Here is an 18,647-nt window from a genome sequence, read left to right as displayed (position 1 = left end):
AATAATGCCAAGCCAATGTTTACTGGGAGAGTCTCCCAATTATTCCACACATTCTACAATATCTCTGTCTCTGCTAACATATTGATCAAATTTATATTTTCATTCATTTTTTCAAGAAAGAATAAAGTCACCAGCAAAAGCACACAAAGAACAGAGTGATTTAGGCTCTATAAATCACATGTAACACTGGAGGTTGAGCCTTTCACTTCACTTCTGGCCGGAGAGATCTCAGTCTCCATGGCACTGCCTGACAGTCTGTGTGCCTTACACAAACATAGTTAGAATTTCACTGAGCATGATATTTGTTTCCACAGCACAGAATTTGTTTATGAGCAAAAGCAGAAGTAGAGTTAGATACTCAGTCTAGCGTGCCTCGATACACAAATGTATTCAAATGACTAAAATGTTGAAAGCAGAGACTTTATCCTGGTCATCCAACAGTCCTGCATCATTTCACTAAGCATAAATTATGGAGGGCCAGGGGTGACAAAATGAATTCATTAAATATGCTAGTAAATAATTAATTGAATGTTTCATTCATTCGTTTAAATTGAAATTAATTAAATAAATATTTCAGTAATGACTTTTTGTCCATTGGTTTAATTTAAAACATGTAATAAATTATTTATGTATTTATTAACTTATTTATTTATTGTCCAGTTTATTAACTCATTCACTGCCATTGACGTCTATAGACGTCAATTACGTTTTTCAATGGGAGGGGCTAGAATACAACCTCGGGCAGCTTGTCAGTGAATTTTATTTTTTCATATATTTGTAAATAAATTGTTTTGATAAAACATAACCTTTCTCAGTGTTATTTCTGTTTTATAGAAGTGAAGAACTATTTTATATGTTAGAGGTGTCACAAAGCAAGAAATATTAGTGTCAAAGGCACTTTTCTGCTTGAAATGTATTTTTCACAAAAAGCTCGTTTTCTCCCTTTTTTTGGTCAAAACAGGCATTTTTGGTGGAACCCACCTCTCTTCTACAGATGATTACTAAAGAATGGAAAATGGTAGAAACAAGCTTTTTTTTTTGGATGAAAGAAGAAAGTCTGTTCTTCATTTTGGTAGGTTCAGCGTTTATATGATCATAACACACAGTTTTCTGTGGCTCTTCAAAAATGAGTAAAAATGCTCAAAAACCCTGGCAGTGGGGAGTTACCTGATTTGAAAATGGCTGGCAGTGAATGAGTTAATTAATGATAGGGATAAACTGATCAGATATAAAGTATCGGTATCGGTCTGATCCTGAATTAAATTACTGGATCAGATATTTGAGAGAAAAACAAAAAAGTAATCCGATCCATTAAATATCCCAAAAGCACCTCATAAAACGTGCGACATGGCGTAACCTTAGCAGTTGGAGCAGTATACTTAGATTAAGAGTTCTTTCCAAAATTTTAAATAAAAAGATCAGTATCGCTGAACTGTGAAATATTTTTGGGTGCAGTGCATTTTTCGCATACAAGAATAATAGAATAGCCTCAGTGTTTTGTTTTTTAAAAAGCAGCAAGACATTGAAAAACAGTTTTATTGATTATTAAATGGATCGACTATAGCGGATTCATATCAGTATCGGCAGATGTCCAAATTTATGATATTGGTATCGGATTAACTGTGCCTCACACCCAGTTTAAGATAATGGATGAATGTTTATATGTTCTGGCTTGGTGAACAGCTAGCAGCATAGTGTTTTCTGCCCCTTTTTCCTGTTTACTCATAATGACGCCTTTCATAACTGGAACATACAAATCCCTTCATCAGTGGATCATTCATTCAGGGGAAAGTCACACTCTTGTACTTTGATATTCAAATCCGATAGACTACAAAGAGAGCTCCCTTTTAGTGTATATCAATATTTACTTGAGAGCTGTCTTCATGAAGACATCAAATAGAAAAAAAATGTCTCATGTAATTTTAAAACTTGTAATATAATTTCATGTTTGTGGTACAGAGGTGATGTGTAGAGAATATTTGAGATAGTTTTTCTCTTTGTACTCAGAAAAAAAATATTAGATTTATGTTACGCAACTCTTATTGAAAAGAGGAACTAGCATAAAATGTTTATCAGCTTGTTCATGAGCTGCTGAAATAATAAAAATGAATGATTGTGTCTAGGGCAACACGGTGGTTAGCTCTGTTGCCTCACAGCAGGAAGGCCTTGAGTTCAATTCCACCATCAGGCCAGGGTCTTTCTGTGTGGAGTTTGCATGTTCTTACCGTGTTTGCGTGGGTAGGTTAATTGGAATCTCTAAACTTCCCACAGGTGTGAGTGTCAATGTGTTGTTAATGTGTTGCGACAGACTGGCAACATGTCTCTCATCCTAAGACAGCTGGAATAGGCTCCAGCCCTCCCGCGACCCTCGAAAGGATAGGTGGCAGAGAATGAATGGATGAATTCATATCAAGGAATAATAATGTCCTTGTCCTAATCATGTTTATGAGATGATTAGGTTCTCCTCTTGGATTCACTGAGTCTTCTCATGTCTGACAGTTTTAACCTGTACTGTTTAATTTCTTTAATCAGGCTTTTATGTATGTCATATTTCTGTTTTTCAGGTCAGTGTTGTTGTCAGTGTTGTCCGGTCTGTCAGAGACAGCTGGGGGTGGTCAGATGGGAGTGATTTCTCTTTCAGATACTGGGATGATATAACATGATATACCAAGTTCTGACTGTGGGGTTTCTGAAAAGAACTAAAACGAACGGCTCTGCTATAATTTCTGACATAATGAAGACAGAAAACAGCAGTGACGTTTCTGAACGCCAGTGAAGTTACTGAAGTTGGGCTAGCTGGTATATAATGATGTGCTACATGATCGCTAGCGACACAGCTATGTTAGCATAATATAAACACAGTGAAGATGGAGGCTGAACGCTAACCTTTTTCCACTCAATAAAAGTTAACGTGAGGGTTCCTGATGGTTAGGACCAAACTTCAGCCAGGAGAACGACTCAGATGGTCCATCCGCAATACCAGGTTAGTCATTAATATACTGCTGCATGGGCTGGGCTGTAGTTACATTGCAAAAACTAAGCTTTAAAATGATTAGTGGTAATAAAAACCGAGAGAGACCGACAGTGATCACTGACTGTTTTAGGGGCTTGTTGAGATTAAATAGAATAAGATACAAAGCATTAAAACATGTTAAAAACACAACAGCCTAATTAAAAGCAGGGTAGTTTGGGCCCGGAAGCAGGTTTCATCACGTCATCACAAAAGATCAGGTGGTGATGTTAACTTGAAGCATTTTCGTGTACAACTTTTGTCTAAGTGCTGAGTGTTGCATTCAGTAAAAATGATAAATAGGAAAGATGTATTTCCATTTTCTTTTCTCTTTATGCTCTAAATAAATTTTTCTTTGTTGATCTATTTCATTGTGGGTTGTTATTCAGCTTGAGTCTGTCTGGACATCCTCCCCACTGGGAGTAACATGATGACGAGTGTTCCTCCTCTCGCATCCACACAGCCCACTGCCTCAAATGTCCCAACAGCTCCATTTGCTCTCTTCCTCTCGATATGCCTGCAAATATGACGAGAAACACCTGCAGTCAGAAGGAGAAGGACAAGTCCTGAATTGGAGGGTGAGAGAGAGAACCACAACCACACACACACACTATTGACGCTAAATTGTTTGGGTATTTATTTCCTTTTTTTGTCAAGTGCTGATGGCAGTTTTATTTTTGCCTCAGAAATAAAGACAATAAAACACTGTATTTGACTGAAACATTTAAGTGGACACAGTCTCAGACCTACTGCAGAGACAGTCACACTGACCATACTGCTGGACGACACCAGCGAGATGAAGATCTAGATGACCTTCACAGCTGGTGAAGCCAGCACACAAAGATGACCCAAAAAGAAGCAGATTCAAAACAGAGGCTTGGAGTGACATGAACTTTATTTACAAAGACATGATTTAAACGTGAGAGACAAATATTAATAAACATGGGCAGGGGGCTATATACACGGTTGATACAGGAGTATGAGCACAAAAACTATGAACATGAATGAGGGGCTATATACAAGTGTGTGACCTAGGTGCTGGGACTAAGAAAAAGACTATATACAAGGACCTGAGAATAACACTATAAATAATAACATGAGCTAGGTAGGCAAAGACATGAACTTGGCAAAAAAAGGAAATCAGAGCTAGAGCATGGGGGCCGAGTGGAATAAGGGACCTGACGAATAAACAGGGATAAGAAAAAGGTGGTAGTGAGAAACATTGTTTACAGGTGCATGAGATGGGGAGGAGTGGCTGCAGAGCTCCGGGTGAGTATCGGAATGATCCTGCTGGAATTCAGAGTTCCAGGAGGTGAAGCAGGGAGGTGAGAGCGAGAATGGAGTCTAGATTCTAATCTATTAACAGTTTAATAGAAGCAGGCTTTACCTGAAGTTTTTTTTTTTTTCTTTCAGGAAACAAGTTGAACTAATAATAATAACTTGCCTGACAGTATCATATTAAAGTCCACATGCACAATGAAAGTCTCCTTTTCACTGAGCATGATATTTCTTTCCCACTCACAGCAAAGAATTTCTTTGCAACTAAAAGCAGAAGTGTTAGGTGACGGCTGTGTGCGGACAGGGATAGGACCCAAGATGCAGACTCCAGAGACAAACTTAAACCAAAACAGCTTTAATGCTGAACGCAAACATAACATAACAGGAAAAAACTCAAAATAAACTATCACCGGTGGACTGGCAAACACACAGCAAAATAAACGGTAGATCGCGACACGGACACAAAGAAACACAGGGCTTAAATACACAGAGGGAGCAATCAGGGAATGAGTAACAGGAGGGAAACACAGCTGGGACAAATCAGAACTGACGAGACCAAAGAAGCGTAAAGTGAACACACCGAGATAAGACAGAGACCTTCAAAGTAAAACAGGAAACACATAACACAGACTGAACAAAGACACAGACTCACATGCAGGCAGTACAGAGGGAACAGAGACGTGGGACCAGGGCAGACACAGACACTGACTGGACACGGGGATATAGGAACTAAGGTTACACAGAGACGCGAACTAGACAAGGGGATACAGCTGACAGGGGAGACAGAACAACTAGAGAAGACAGACATAAACCAAAGACTAGAAAGTATAAATAATATAATAAACTCAAAAACCCCGGGGTCAATGACCCAGGCATCCTAACAAGAAGTAGAGTTAGAAACTCAGCCTAATTTGCATCAATACACAAATTTATTAACATTACTCAACTTTTGAAACCAGAGACCTTTTATGCATATGAAAGTGTAGGATAATCACAAATGTGTGGAAATAAATGTAACCAGCCTCTCACACAAACAGCTGGAACAACCTCTGAGTCAAACCCAGAGTTAGATTATTGTTATATACACCTTCTTTTTTTTTACTGGCTTATACAGAAGTAAGAAGACGTCTACAGATTGTTGATGCTGTACAGCCAACAATGTGTGTTCAGACAGTTTGTAGTTTATGATTTATACTCATTTGTTAGAGCTGAATAAAAATCTAAGAGGACTTTTTGGAACTTTGCTGAAACAAGTTTAACTGTAAGGTTGATGGAACCAAACTTATTATACTGAACTAAGAGTAAAATTTAAACCTAGATGTGAAAACAATATATAGTTAAGTAGAATAAAAATAAAAACTGGAGTTTGAAAAAAATAAGTCAAATACAGTGAAACATTTTATTTGATTAGGAATGCTAAAATAAAATATAGTTTAGTATTGTTTGGAAAAAAAATTATTACAACTTGTCTGAAAGGCAGTGAAAGTACATGCACTCATTTTGCCTCTGCATGCCGTCCATACAAAACAAGAAAATCCACTCTGGAAACAAACTAAAATTAAACTGAATTCAAAGCAAAAAGTAAAAATGAAATAATCATTTATAAAACTAATTATACAAATCAGAACTATAATAACAGAGTCACTGACAGTTGTATGATGAGGTAAACCTGAAGCATTTTTATGTGCAACTCTAGTCTCACTGTGTTGCATTTATTATCAACTATAAATGGAAAAGATATATTTACATTTTCTTTCTCCTTCCTGCTCTTGCTCGTTCGACAGACAACAGTGCAGTGTTATATTTATGTTTTCAACAGCATCACATCCCCGTTTCATATCTGATATATACACTGGATCCTTCTGGTGAAAATTTTTAATATTCAAATGTTGACCTTTGGGAAATAAGATCTCTGTGTTAGTGTAGCCCATAACATTTACTCGACAGCAGTTTTCATGAACACACTGAGGAGAGACATCAAGGAGAGAACTAACCAGATGTAAGTTAAATTTTATTTATTTTCTTTTTTTGTCATTTTATCTTTGTACATAAGCACAGGTCGAATGTAGATGATGTCATTACTCAGTTTTTTTTTTTAATTATTTGACGTAAATATTTGAATTAATCAATTTATATTTTGCGACCAAATATAAAAAGAAAAATATTTAACATTAGTAACGTTTCAGTACAGTCTAGCACTGACATTTTTCCACTACGCTCGTCTAGTATGAAAATTATCCAGACTACAAAAGCTAAAATTTGGGACTGATTGTGGGTAAAGGTTCACTCATGATTAGCCCAAAAACTCAATATCAGGCTGAACCACAACATGCACTTCTTTAACCAAACAAAACTTTTCAAAGGATTATCTTTATATTTAACCATCATGTGTAAGTATTAAAAACTTCACAGTCAATGAAATATAACACACAATATAAAGCACATACAAGTAAATTACTAAATGCATATGAACTTGTGTTTTTCAATGACCTGGCATTGGGCACTAATTTACAAGCATTTAGCTGCAACTCTTCATTCATCTTTCCCTCTGTCCTCCTCCTTTCTTTATTCCTCTACATTACACTGGGCGACTTGTTTAATGTAATGTGTGGAAAGAGTTTAAAGTATTTCAGTTCACTTTGTATCATAATAAATTCATGATTTGGAGTTTGTATGAATATGTTTCTGCATTGATCCTTTTGATTGTGGTTTGCATATTTCAGCCTGACATGCACTGTTCATGCAGCACATAAGAGTTACCAAACTGGCTCTATGTCAGCTCAAATATGTCTGATATAAAAGATGCTGCGGAGTTTATTAATTATTTATTTTTTTTATCAGCTCAATTTCATCTGGTTTAATGAAAATATTTGGACTCCTGACACTCTTTATGAACCCTGTGGCTCAAACAGCACAGCATTCATGAGTTTGAGTTTATGGCTGTCAAACTTCTATCTGATTGATTCAGAACTTGTAAAATCTATATAATTTCCACAATGAAAGTCACCTTTTCACTGAGCATGACATTTGTTTCCTACTCACAGCACAGAATTTGTTTACAACTAAAAGCAGAAGTAGAGTTAAAAACTCAGCTTAATTTGTATCAATACACACATTTATTAAAATTACTGAAGTTTGGAAAATGGAGACTTTTTTATATAAAAGTGTAGCGTAATCAGAAATACTTGGAAATAAACATAACCAGCCTCTCACACAAACAGCTGTAATAATCTACAGGCTGGCCTGCACGTCAGAGCAGGATAAGTGGTTAAGAGGATGGATCCATCTTAACATTATATATTATAAGAACTTTATGTTTTTTATGTAATAATCTTCATTTAGTTGATAACCTGTAGCAAGTACTTGAGTAACTGTAAAGTGGTTACTATTGTTATAAACACCTGCTTCATGGGGCTGATAACATCCAAAGCGTGTGTATATTAAACGTTGTTGAACCTGAAAAGACTTGTTTCGTCAATTAAATACTGTCAGTTTGAGAGGTTTGGATTAAAAATGATTAGATGTCTGAGTAACTGCAGCTGAAACAGTGATGTCATGATTCATAATGGTTCACACTATTTTTCCTTATCAGGCTTCTTCTCATATATATTTCATATTTCCTACCATGATATATTGATCCATCTTTTCTTTCCTGACATAAAGTTTGCATCAAAGACGTTCTGTTTAAATCTTTGTTTCCTTGAGTAATAAAACATCACTTTCATCTGTCAGATCAAAGATGCAGTGGAGTCTGTATCTGCTTATTCTGATGGGTAAGTGGATTGTTTCACCCGATGTACTGTTTTAAATTTAAAATGAACACAGATTAATGTTGGTTCATTAAACATTTGCAATATTTCTACCAATGTATTCACTGAATATAGATTCATGTTTATCTGGCAAACCTTTTCTCCATCATCTAAATTAGTTTCTTGCATCAACACATTTCTTTCAGTTTTTGGGGGTCAGTTTCTTGTTGACATGTCAGCTGTATACGTATCATTTTAGTGAAGAAGCTCAAAGATATTTAAAATGATTCGACCAAAATGTTTGACAAATCATTGCAGTCATTCTCATTTATATGACAGTTTTAACCTGAAAAGTTTAATTTGCTAATCAGATTTTTATTTTATCATATTTCTGTATATTAGGTCAGTGTTGCTTCTTTACATGCTGCCTGTATGAGTACCACTTTATTGAAGAAAACAAGAGCTGGTCTGAAGCACAGGGATACTGCAGAGAGAAATATACAGACCTGGCCAAAGTGTTTGACATGACAGACATGAGCAGACTCCGTAACTCCGCACAGAATCAAGGAGAAGCCTGGATTGGACTGAACAACACAGGTGGAAACAGGATGTGGCGTTGGTCTCTGCCAGGAGTGGAATACATTCATAATGACAGCAGCTGGAATCAGAGTGGAAGAACTGATACTGTTAAAGAACCGCCTGGGAACTGTGGGAGGAAAAGATACGATAATGGAGATAAAAAGCTGGCAGATGTTTCATGTGACATTACTATGTGGTTCATCTGCTACAATGGTGAGGAGATGTGAATACTACTAAACGTTATTATAGTATCATGATATTAATAAGTAATCACATAATTGTCATTTCAGAAAAAAGTTTCAGGAGACAAATAATTGAAGGATTTCATTGTGTTTTATTCTGTTGGTTTTACAGGAATGAAGAAAGACAATAAAACATTCCATTTGATTCAAGAGCCAAACAAAATTTGGACACAGGCTCAGAGCTACTGCAGATCACATCACACTGACTTGGCCAGTGGACTCGATCAGGTAGATGGAGAAGAAATGAAGGCCCTGTTTAACAACTATACCTTTAGCGCATGGGTCGGTCTGTTCAGAGACAGCTGGAGGTGGTCAGATGGGAGTGATTTCTCTTTCAGATACTGGGATATGCAGTTATTCAATGATAAACAAAGCAACAAGAAATGTGCTATGACTCTGTTAAACAGATCAGGAAACTGGAGCTCTGATGAATGTGACACAAAAAAATCCTTCTTCTGTTATGATGGTGAGTTTTACAATAAGTATATTTTTACAATGCTAAAAATACTATCAATACGAAGTATTTTTTCTACTTATTTTTTGTTTTTCATAATATAAAAAGAAGTAGTGACTGTAAAATAGCCACAGCACTCCTTGCTCTGTCTCCTTTTTTAATACCAATACTCATTGAAGTTATTTATTTTTAACAGATAATTTGATCCTGATCAAAGAAAACAAGACCTGGGAGGAGGCCCTGTATTACTGCAGAGAGAAGTACAATGACCTGGTGTCCATTACTAACTCCAATGAACAGAACTGGATCCAGGAGAAAGTCAAGCAGGCCAACTCTACCTACGTATGGCTGGGACTGCGCTACACCTGCACTCTAGGTTTCTGGTTCTGGGTCACTGATGAGGTAGTTAAATATAAAAACTGGGACTCTGACGGAACGACTGATGGCTGTGACATGTCTGGAGCCATGAATAGAGGAAGCCCACATAAGTGGTCCAAACAAGCTGATAATAAAATGTTTAATTTCATCTGTTCTAAGAAGTAAAATCCTCTCTGATTCTTGATCAAAAGGGTTTGCATTTATTTCCTTTGTGTTTGGGGTGTGTTGATTTTTAAAAAGTTTCTTCAAAAGCATTCTGGGAAATGTGGATTCAAGTAGTTTTGGTGGGAGTTTGTATGGTTTGTATTTTGTACCTCACAATATCTAAAGCTGCTTGAGGTGACTGTTGTTGTAATTTTTTGCTTGGTAAGTAAAAATGGATTGAATCATATTTTTATATTTTTATAAAATATTGCTGGTAGTTTTTTCTTTGTCTGTTTTTAAAAATATAATTTTAGACTTCAAAAATGTTAACTTTTTCACTTCTTTTACTTCAATGTCATTTTTAATAATTCATCTTGGCACTAGCAGCTCAAACCCCAAATTACTGTATTGATTCAGTAATAATTGAGGTAAAACCATAATTACAGTTGAGAAGCTGTAATTGTGATTTACTCGACATGAAAGAAAAGCTAAATATCAAATTAATATAGATTAAGTAGCTTAAAAGATCCAATTTCATAAGGACTTCCATTTCTACATGGAAACGGTTTTATGTAAATGCTATAATGTATAATATTATGAAGTTTAATATTAGTTAGTATATGTTGCATTAAGGTAAAATCCCAAGGTAAAGTTCCTCATCCTTGTACAGTGCACAGTGGTACCTCACACCTGCTGCTTATTGTCTTCATCAGCTCACTGGTATTTAAGAACCCGATGATTGCACCAGACTGTGTGCATGAGTGATGAGCAGGCTCTTTCTTCTTCTTGTTCTCTTTCAAATTGCAGTTTTTCTGCTGTGAGTAGTTCAGACTGAGTCTGGTAAAACAAGGCTTTGTGAAGCTCTGAACCTTGTTGAACCACTGTGTGAAAAGTTGATTGAAGCTTCAGTTATTACACTCTTGGGGGACATCTACTGGTGACAGTAGTTGTTGTACAGCCAAATGAAGCCTTACAAATGTGATTGAAATATTTTATAAAATTGTAAGAAACAGAAACTTGCAAACATTATTCAAATGTCCTGATTTCATTTGATATGTCTTTGGTGTTTGTATCTCATTTTAAATACTGCCTGAATATGTTAATCTATAAAATAATGAGGAATAAAACATGTTAAAAAGAGAGTGTGAAATCGATCTGTTGATTGTAAATTTCAGGAGAGAGGAAAGATGTATCCTTACAATCCAGTGAGCCAGTAGGTGTGATTGATGTTCTTTTTTAGAAACTCCACACAGATAATGTCAGTTTCATCATCATCATCATCATCATCATCATCATCGTTTATTATATAGCGCCAGACAGACCAAAGTGCTGAACAACACAAAAACAAAGAAAAGCAAAGCATAGTATAAAATAATAGGAGGGACTTAAAAGCCAGGGAATAAAACGGGTTTTCAATCCGGACTTAGAGAGCTGCACTGAAGACACTTGTCTGATATGAAAGGGAAGGTTGTTCCAAAGCATCGGAGCTGCAATTGAGAAAGCTCGATCTCCTCTGAGTTTCAGCCGCGACTTAGGGACTGACAACAGCAATTGATCAGCTAAACGGAGAGAGTGAGTAGGAACATGAGGCTTCAACAAATCAGATAAATAAACAGGGGCCAAACCATTTAAAATTTTTAAAACCAATAAAGGACTTTAAAACGGATCCTAAAAACAATAGGAAGCCAATGTAGTGAAGCCAGAACCGGAGTGATACGGTCAAATTTCCTTCTACGAGTTAAAAAAAGTGCTGCCGCATTTTGCATTAATTGCAAGCATGACAGGGTGCCTAACCCAACCCCAATTAAAAGGGAATTGCAATAGTCCAAACGTGAGGTAATAAAGGCATGAATAACAGTTTCCAAATTACGTTTGGAAAGTAAAGACTTGACCTTCGATAGGTGTCTGAGGTGATAAAAAGACGATTTATCCACCCCATTTACATGACCATCAAAGGTAAGTGCAGAATCAAAATTCACACCAAGATTTACGATTGAACTTTTCAGATGGGAGGTCAAAACACCAATGTCAGCATCTGGAGAAACAATAGAGCAATGTGGGCTAAATAAAATTTCTTCCGTTTTATTATCATTAAAATTTAAACAGTTATTTGCCATCCACAGTTTAACGTCACTGAGACAGTCAAGTGATGATTGACAGGGAGAATATCCAGGTAGCTAAAAGCTAAATAAAGCTGATAATCATCTGCACACGCAACAGCAAAAGCAAATGGCCAAGTTCACATAAACAGAGTGAGTTAAGCACTTTAATGACCTATTACCAGCTGGCTGTACCTTTTTTAATGTTCAGAGAGTTTCTGGTTGTGGAGGAGGGCTCGCTAAGGTTTTTAAGACACGTTTGGACTTGAAACAGCTGTTCCCATCAACTCGCTACACAAGCTTTTTTGATATTTAATGGATCGGATTACATTTTTTATTTCTCTCCGATATCCGATCCAGTAATTTAGGTCAGTATCGGACTGATACAGATACGTAATATCGGATCGGTCCATCTCTAGTCAGAACTGCTGCAGATATCTTCACACTGACTCAACCAGTCAGGCAAAGAATTTGGCTCGCTGATGAGTGTGTGGATCAGCCTGTTCAAAGACACCTGAAGGTGGTCAAATGAGAGTAATTTCTCTTTGAGAGAAATTGATGAACTGATTAGAACAAAGCAACAAGATATGTGGTATGACTATTTTAAAGAGATTAGCAAAATTGACTTTTGATGCTTGTAAGAAGACAAAATCTTTGCTCCAGTATGGTGGTAAGTTTGTACAAAGATTTTTCTCAGTTTCTCCAAATGGAGCACCACTGGCATCACTGAGAAGATTCATCATATTGCATTTGAACAGTCATTTGTACATTTATGTTGAAAAAGCAGAACAATTTTAATCTAATCTGGAAGACAAGATGTATATTGTTCAAGAAATATGAACCTACAGAGGACTGAATTTAAAGACAGCCTAAAAATCTAAATGAAAATGATCAAGCAGGCTAGCAAGTATTTAAATGCAGTGTATTTAGATATTCACAAAGGTGGAAAATAACGAATTACATTTACTTGTGTTACTGTAATTGAGTAGTTTTTTTGTGTATTTGTACTTTTTAAAGTCATTTTTCAAGTCGGTAATTTTACTTTTACTTAAGTATATTTTTTAAAAAGTATTGTACTTCACTACATTTTCAATCACACCCGTTACTGAGTAAATTAAAAGAACAAACAAACAAAAAAAAACCCAACATTGCGCTTCGGAAATACTGCAGGGAATGATGGGTAGTAGAACAAATTAGCGTTGGGTCACGATAAAGATGGAGTCTGACATCGGTGGTACGGATCCAGCGAAAAAAGAAACCCCATCGAATTCTGCTGACCCTGAACTCGAAGAAACCGATGTGACCCCCTGGCCGTATTTAAGGGACCATTTTGGCTTCAAGTGCAAGAAAGGCAACAGCTTTATTATGCAGTGCAAGCTGTGTTTGCCCAGAGAGACCGAGTTAGCAGCTTTTAGAAATTCCACATCAAACCTGCGCAAGCATGTAGAGGTAAGTTAAATGAAACTTGTACTTTTATTTTAGCAAAAAAGGCTGTGCTCAAGTTAATCACATTAAGTTAAGACATAAGCTGTTATTGGGCACGTTGTTGTCCACGCAACTTAAATTTTTTTTTACTTGATTGGTAAATTGCCAAAAGAAAATGTGTTTACTTTTCCTGTTTGTTAATAATAATAATTTATTTAAAAAAAATTTGTTAAATTAGACAGAAGACAGAAGTGGCTACTTTCTTACTTGACCCACATATGTTCACACTGCAGGCAAAAGAATAACATGTGCTATGTGCAGAGGTGTTTTTTCTCTGTTCTCAAATTAAATCTCCCTGTTGGAGCTCAGTCTGGGGGGAGTTATTTTTTTCTCCTTATCTTTCCTCATGTTGTGCATTCTCCATCGTTATACCTCTCTGACCTGTCTTCCCCATGCAATGTTTGTGTAATGTATGTATGGTCGGAGGGTAAGATGGCTCTGGCAAAGGTCGGCAGCCTTAACCCAATTTCCTTCGGGGTCAACCTTCAGGATTAATAAAGTTTTATTGAATTGAATTGAATTGAATTGCTCCTCAAAATTAACAGAGCAGGGCCAAGTTTAAAAAATTAGAACACATTTTTATAGCAGCTGCCGTACAGCTCAATTCAGTACTTGTTCTCTTATTTGACAGTTTAGAACACATTCACATGTAAAAGAATTAAATGGTTTTGACAGTTTGGTTGGTTGGTTTGGTGACCATTATCCATTTTGATGTATAGACTTGCAGTTTAACCGCCACTGCACTTTAATTTGTAAAGATTTTCTTTTAATTAAAAAACAACTACTTTGAGATTTATCCCATTGTCTGTTTTGCACTACTCAGAAGAGGCTGTCCTCCTGCTGACAAAAAAGTAACTATGTAACTTTTACTCTGAGTAAATTTTAAATGAGCTACTAGGTAATTTTACTTGTACTTGAGTAAAATATTTTAGTACTCTTTCCACCTCTGGATATTCATCATAAGATAATTGGGCACTAAAGCTGTAGCTTCACTGAATCTACTTGCTGACTCTGTAAACAGTGTTGATTTGCTGGTGAAAATGTTGATTGTCAGTTTAGAGATTTATACTAAATGCCCAGAACACTAAGAAGTTCTAAATTTTTTTTTAAAAAAATTATCCTTTAGTAAAACAGGTACACATCAGGAGTTTGAATTTTACCAGACCTGAAGACGGTGTAACTGCAAAAATAATAGCTCGCATATTTCTAGCTATGATCAGCACCATGCACAAGAACCACAGTCAGATCGGAAGAATGGACGCATTTATCTAAAGTGACATAAAGACAGCTGTGATGTCTGAAACAAAAGAAGCAACCAGTCATTTATAGATTAACTGACTGGATGGGGTTATTGCACCAAACAGCGACAGTTATTATAGAATTCTTCATTCAACAATCATTTCCAAAGGACCAGCTTCTACATATATTACACACATATATTGTAGCATGTGTGCATAATCACAAGTTTTCATAAAACATGAACTATCCACCCTTCAGAACGTCAACTTTCAGACATTGTGCTTTAGCAAACTGATTGACAGCATTGCTCAAATCCAAACTGTTGGGGGTAAAGTCATCCTTTTTTCCTCCCTCCTCTCCTTAGCATCGCTTCATTTCCTGCTGGTCATAAGATGCTACTGTGCTGACTAGCTATTCTATGAGATGCTTGCCAAAAAACAGACTTTTTTTGGTGCTGGGTATTTCAAAAATAAAGGTCCATTAAAGGCAGTGATGTGAAACACTACAGGCCTCAGCAAAGATCACACAGTAATCCAAGAGCTGTAGCTCACAAGTTTCAGCCAGTGAGCGAAGCAACAGAAGCAGCAGAAGTGAGGCAGGAAAGTGCAGTGTAACCACCTCATGAACCAGCAAAAGTGTTAGTCTTCAGTTTCATCATCATCTCTGTAAATACAGAAGGAACCTGCAACAGAAGATGGAGGATACAGAGTCAGAGGAACATATGGACAACAAGGAACCGGTACCAGAGCCAAGATACAGAGATCAAGCACAGCATGTTTACATATATACAAATGTGCTCGTGCAAGATGGGTGAAGGTAGGGTGCATTTAACAAAAGGTGAGCTGTTTATTGAGGCTTATGTCAAAAGTACAAAACCAAGGAAAATTACAAAATAAAAAGAGAAACTACCAAAACTAGACAACATTGACACAAGAGGACACAGGTGAAGTACATGAACACTGACAAACGACAGAGAGAAACATAGACAATATATACATAGAGGGGTAATTAAGAAAATAGGAAACACCGGGGAACACAGCTGAAACTCATCAGGGAAACAAGTCTGTGGAAAGTGAAAATGAACACTGAGTGCACAGTACAAAGATTACCAAAATAAATCAGAAAGCAGGAGGACATTGGACTAAAACACACTAACTTGACACAGAAAATAAAACAAACACAAATGGCTGTTTGTTAGAGACACACAGGACAAAACAAAGGAAGGTTAAAGGAAGCAGGATGGAAAATAACTCAATGGAAAAATAACATAAACACATGAATAGTGTTAAATATCAATGTGTCACCATAGTCCCGTCCCACACGGCTCACCCTTGCGTCCGCGAGCGATTGGGGCAACCACACCCTAGGTTAATTCTGCTTACTCTTTTCAGTCGCTATCCACAACAGCCAATTAGTTTACTCGGCTTATTTACTTAATACATCCCCAATTTAGTTGCTCTAACGCACTGGGACGGATCACACACCGCCTCTTTGTCTACTGCAGCAAATTGACCTGAGTACTCGAACAACTTAGCGAACAGGCAGTTTAGATAAGCTCCAATATGCACACTTTAGATTAAAGGTGGTGCTTAGCTTTTTAAGATGACCCGGGTCGCTGTTCGCTTCGCTGGTCGAACTCCAAACCACCCAATCTGTCTTGCTAATCCCGGACAAGCCGCAAATTGTTAAATATCAACACTTCACTGAATTCTTTTGATTCCTTAGAGGCATCCGATGGGAGACAACACACTGCTCAGTAGACTATTTCAAACTTTACTCTCTTACACAATTACTTCTAGAAGGGAGATGCGTCCTGCATGTTACGTTGCAGCAGACCTCAAAATATTGACGGACACTTGACAATTTTATTACTGGTCACCCGATTCTAGTCTAAACAACAGTGTTTCAGTAAGTTTCCACTAAAAGATGGTTCCCTGTTATCTGGGGAGTACAAAATACAAACATAATACGTAATACAAACTGACACATGAACAGAAAGGGAAACTAACATGGAAACAAAAACTGACTGCGTTCAGGGGCCGGTAGGGAGGACATACCAAGATATGACCAAGACAGCCTGGGCATGAAAAGAAACAAAATGAGAAACATTGTTGACTAAACTAGGAATGACCGAGAAATAATACAAGATACTGTAGAAATACAAAGAAATCCCATCATAAATCCCAAACTAAAAAGATTCAAAAGTCCAAAAACAAAACAGTGTGTCAAAGACCCAGAGCCATGACATTCAGCTCTGGAGAGCTAGAGCAAACTAATGCTTGCATGCGTTCCCTGCCTTGTGACTGATACTGCCCCAAACCAATATGGACATGCTAAACTGGAGACCAACATCAGAATGTTGAGTGCATTTTAGCTATATAAGTAATCTGCAACTTTGAAAATGTGTTGTAGAGTTTGTTGCAGTGCTCACCAGACAGTATTAAGTATATGAGTTAAGAGAATAGTCTGTGTTCTCATGTGGTTTGATGAGCACAGCACTAGAGGCAGCCTGTCAACAATGTCATGTTCAGGAATAATCATATATTGATTGCAAATGTTATGGGAAAGCTGAGTGTGAGTGTTAAGTGTGCATTTTGGGTTACGACCAATGAATTCAGCAGTCATTTTTTTATTACTCTAAGTTAGGGGTAGGTAATTTTATGTTAATTTGTTTTATTTCATTTGCAAATGTTTTAACGTGGAATGATGTTAATTTAATGTGATTCTAAAGTAAATATGTTGAATAATGAGGGAATGAGTGAAGTGCATTCAGCCTCCTGTGGCACTGCTTCCTGAACCCACTGTTGCAGAGCTTTCTCTTCACTGAGTCTGCTTGCTTGCTCTCCAAATAATGTGGATTTTATGTTAAAATCCTAGTGTGTTTTCAGTTCACAGACACTAAATCCCTGGGACACCTTGAAGTTATTCATTGTTTCAAAAAATTAACCAATGTATCCTGTAACACAGTCAAGAGCTTGAGTTATTTTTCTTATTAATCTAAGTTACGGGTATGTGACGATGTAATAATCCACAATTTTGGTCAAATTGGCTACACAGTGCTCCCTAACCTGTGTGCCACTTGATGAAGGCCCAGATATCCCCATGGCACCAGTAACATTTGCTCTCTGCAGTGACTTCCCTTGTGTGCTCCTAGCCTGTTTCTTGGATTACATTTGCCATGATGTGTTTTGTTTTTATTAAGTCTGCCTGTGGATTCTCAATTTATGCTTCTCATCCATCCATCTTCCTCTGTTTTTCCAATCATAAACAGAAGAAGATGGATTGTCATAGAGGTTATTAGAAAGAAATATATTTTCACCGGTCTGATAGTTTAACAAAGGACATCAAAGGACATTTGAAGTGTATTCTTTTTCCATTGTCACTCACCTCTCCCACACAACTGTGAACACATCTCTGAACACCTGATAGCACTTCAGGATTATTATATTTCTTCTGTGTCAGACTCTACATTTTGTGCATCTCTCAACCTAAATGAACACCATCCTTAATATGATAAAGAGATGTTTCCACCGTTGCTTCACAGATATACATTTTTGGGTTGTCAACAAAAGTCCTCGGGAAAAAATGTTGTTTTGTTTTAAATTTTTGAACAGTTAACCAACAGTTAACCACTTTCCCTGAAATTTTACATTACCAAAGTCATTTGTGGAGTTATCGCACCACAAAGCATCCTATATTTATTCAAATAAAAGTAACCCGTGAGAATTATTGTGTTTGACTCAGAGCACACTAAATTATGACAGTCACTCAGATGAGCAAGCAAGCCCTGTTTCTCCTGATTCTGATAGGTTAGCAGATCAGATCTACAGGCATTTTTTTTGTCTCTGTGTGTTCAGTACCTCACCTCTTTCACAATGGCCGTGAAGATGAAGGCTTCCTTAAGGCTTTAACTCACTGCAGAGCCTGAGTTTGATCAGGACAGAAAAATAATAGTTAAAAAAGTTTTAAAAAACTGTTTGTTTGCCATGT

General features: G+C 36.8%; 1 protein-coding gene across 2 annotated transcripts; it reads left to right on the top strand.

Moving 5' to 3' along the window:
- Positions 1-8,027: 8,027 nt before the first annotated feature.
- LOC146636120 (C-type mannose receptor 2-like) lies at positions 8,028-9,855 on the top strand. 2 transcript variants are annotated; one of them, XM_085350719.1, is made up of 4 exons: positions 8,028-8,061; positions 8,440-8,829; positions 8,983-9,324; positions 9,509-9,855. In XM_085350719.1, exons 1-4 carry the CDS (start codon positions 8,028-8,030, stop codon positions 9,853-9,855), a joined length of 1,113 nt encoding a protein of 370 aa, XP_085206845.1. The 2 variants fall into 2 exon arrangements, with proteins under 2 accessions (XP_085206845.1, XP_085206844.1); XM_085350718.1 differs by having other exon boundaries at positions 8,971-9,324.
- Positions 9,856-18,647: the final 8,792 nt, after the last annotated feature.

The sequence above is a fragment of the Diplotaxodon limnothrissa genome, linkage group LG3, assembly GCF_057381915.1.
Source record: "Diplotaxodon limnothrissa isolate DT_005_m linkage group LG3, D_limnothrissa_male_GT1.1, whole genome shotgun sequence".
NCBI classification, from domain to species: Eukaryota; Metazoa; Chordata; class Actinopteri; order Cichliformes; family Cichlidae; genus Diplotaxodon; species Diplotaxodon limnothrissa.
The sequence above is the reverse complement of the archived record's forward strand: the minus strand, read 5'-3'. Positions and strand labels throughout refer to the sequence as shown.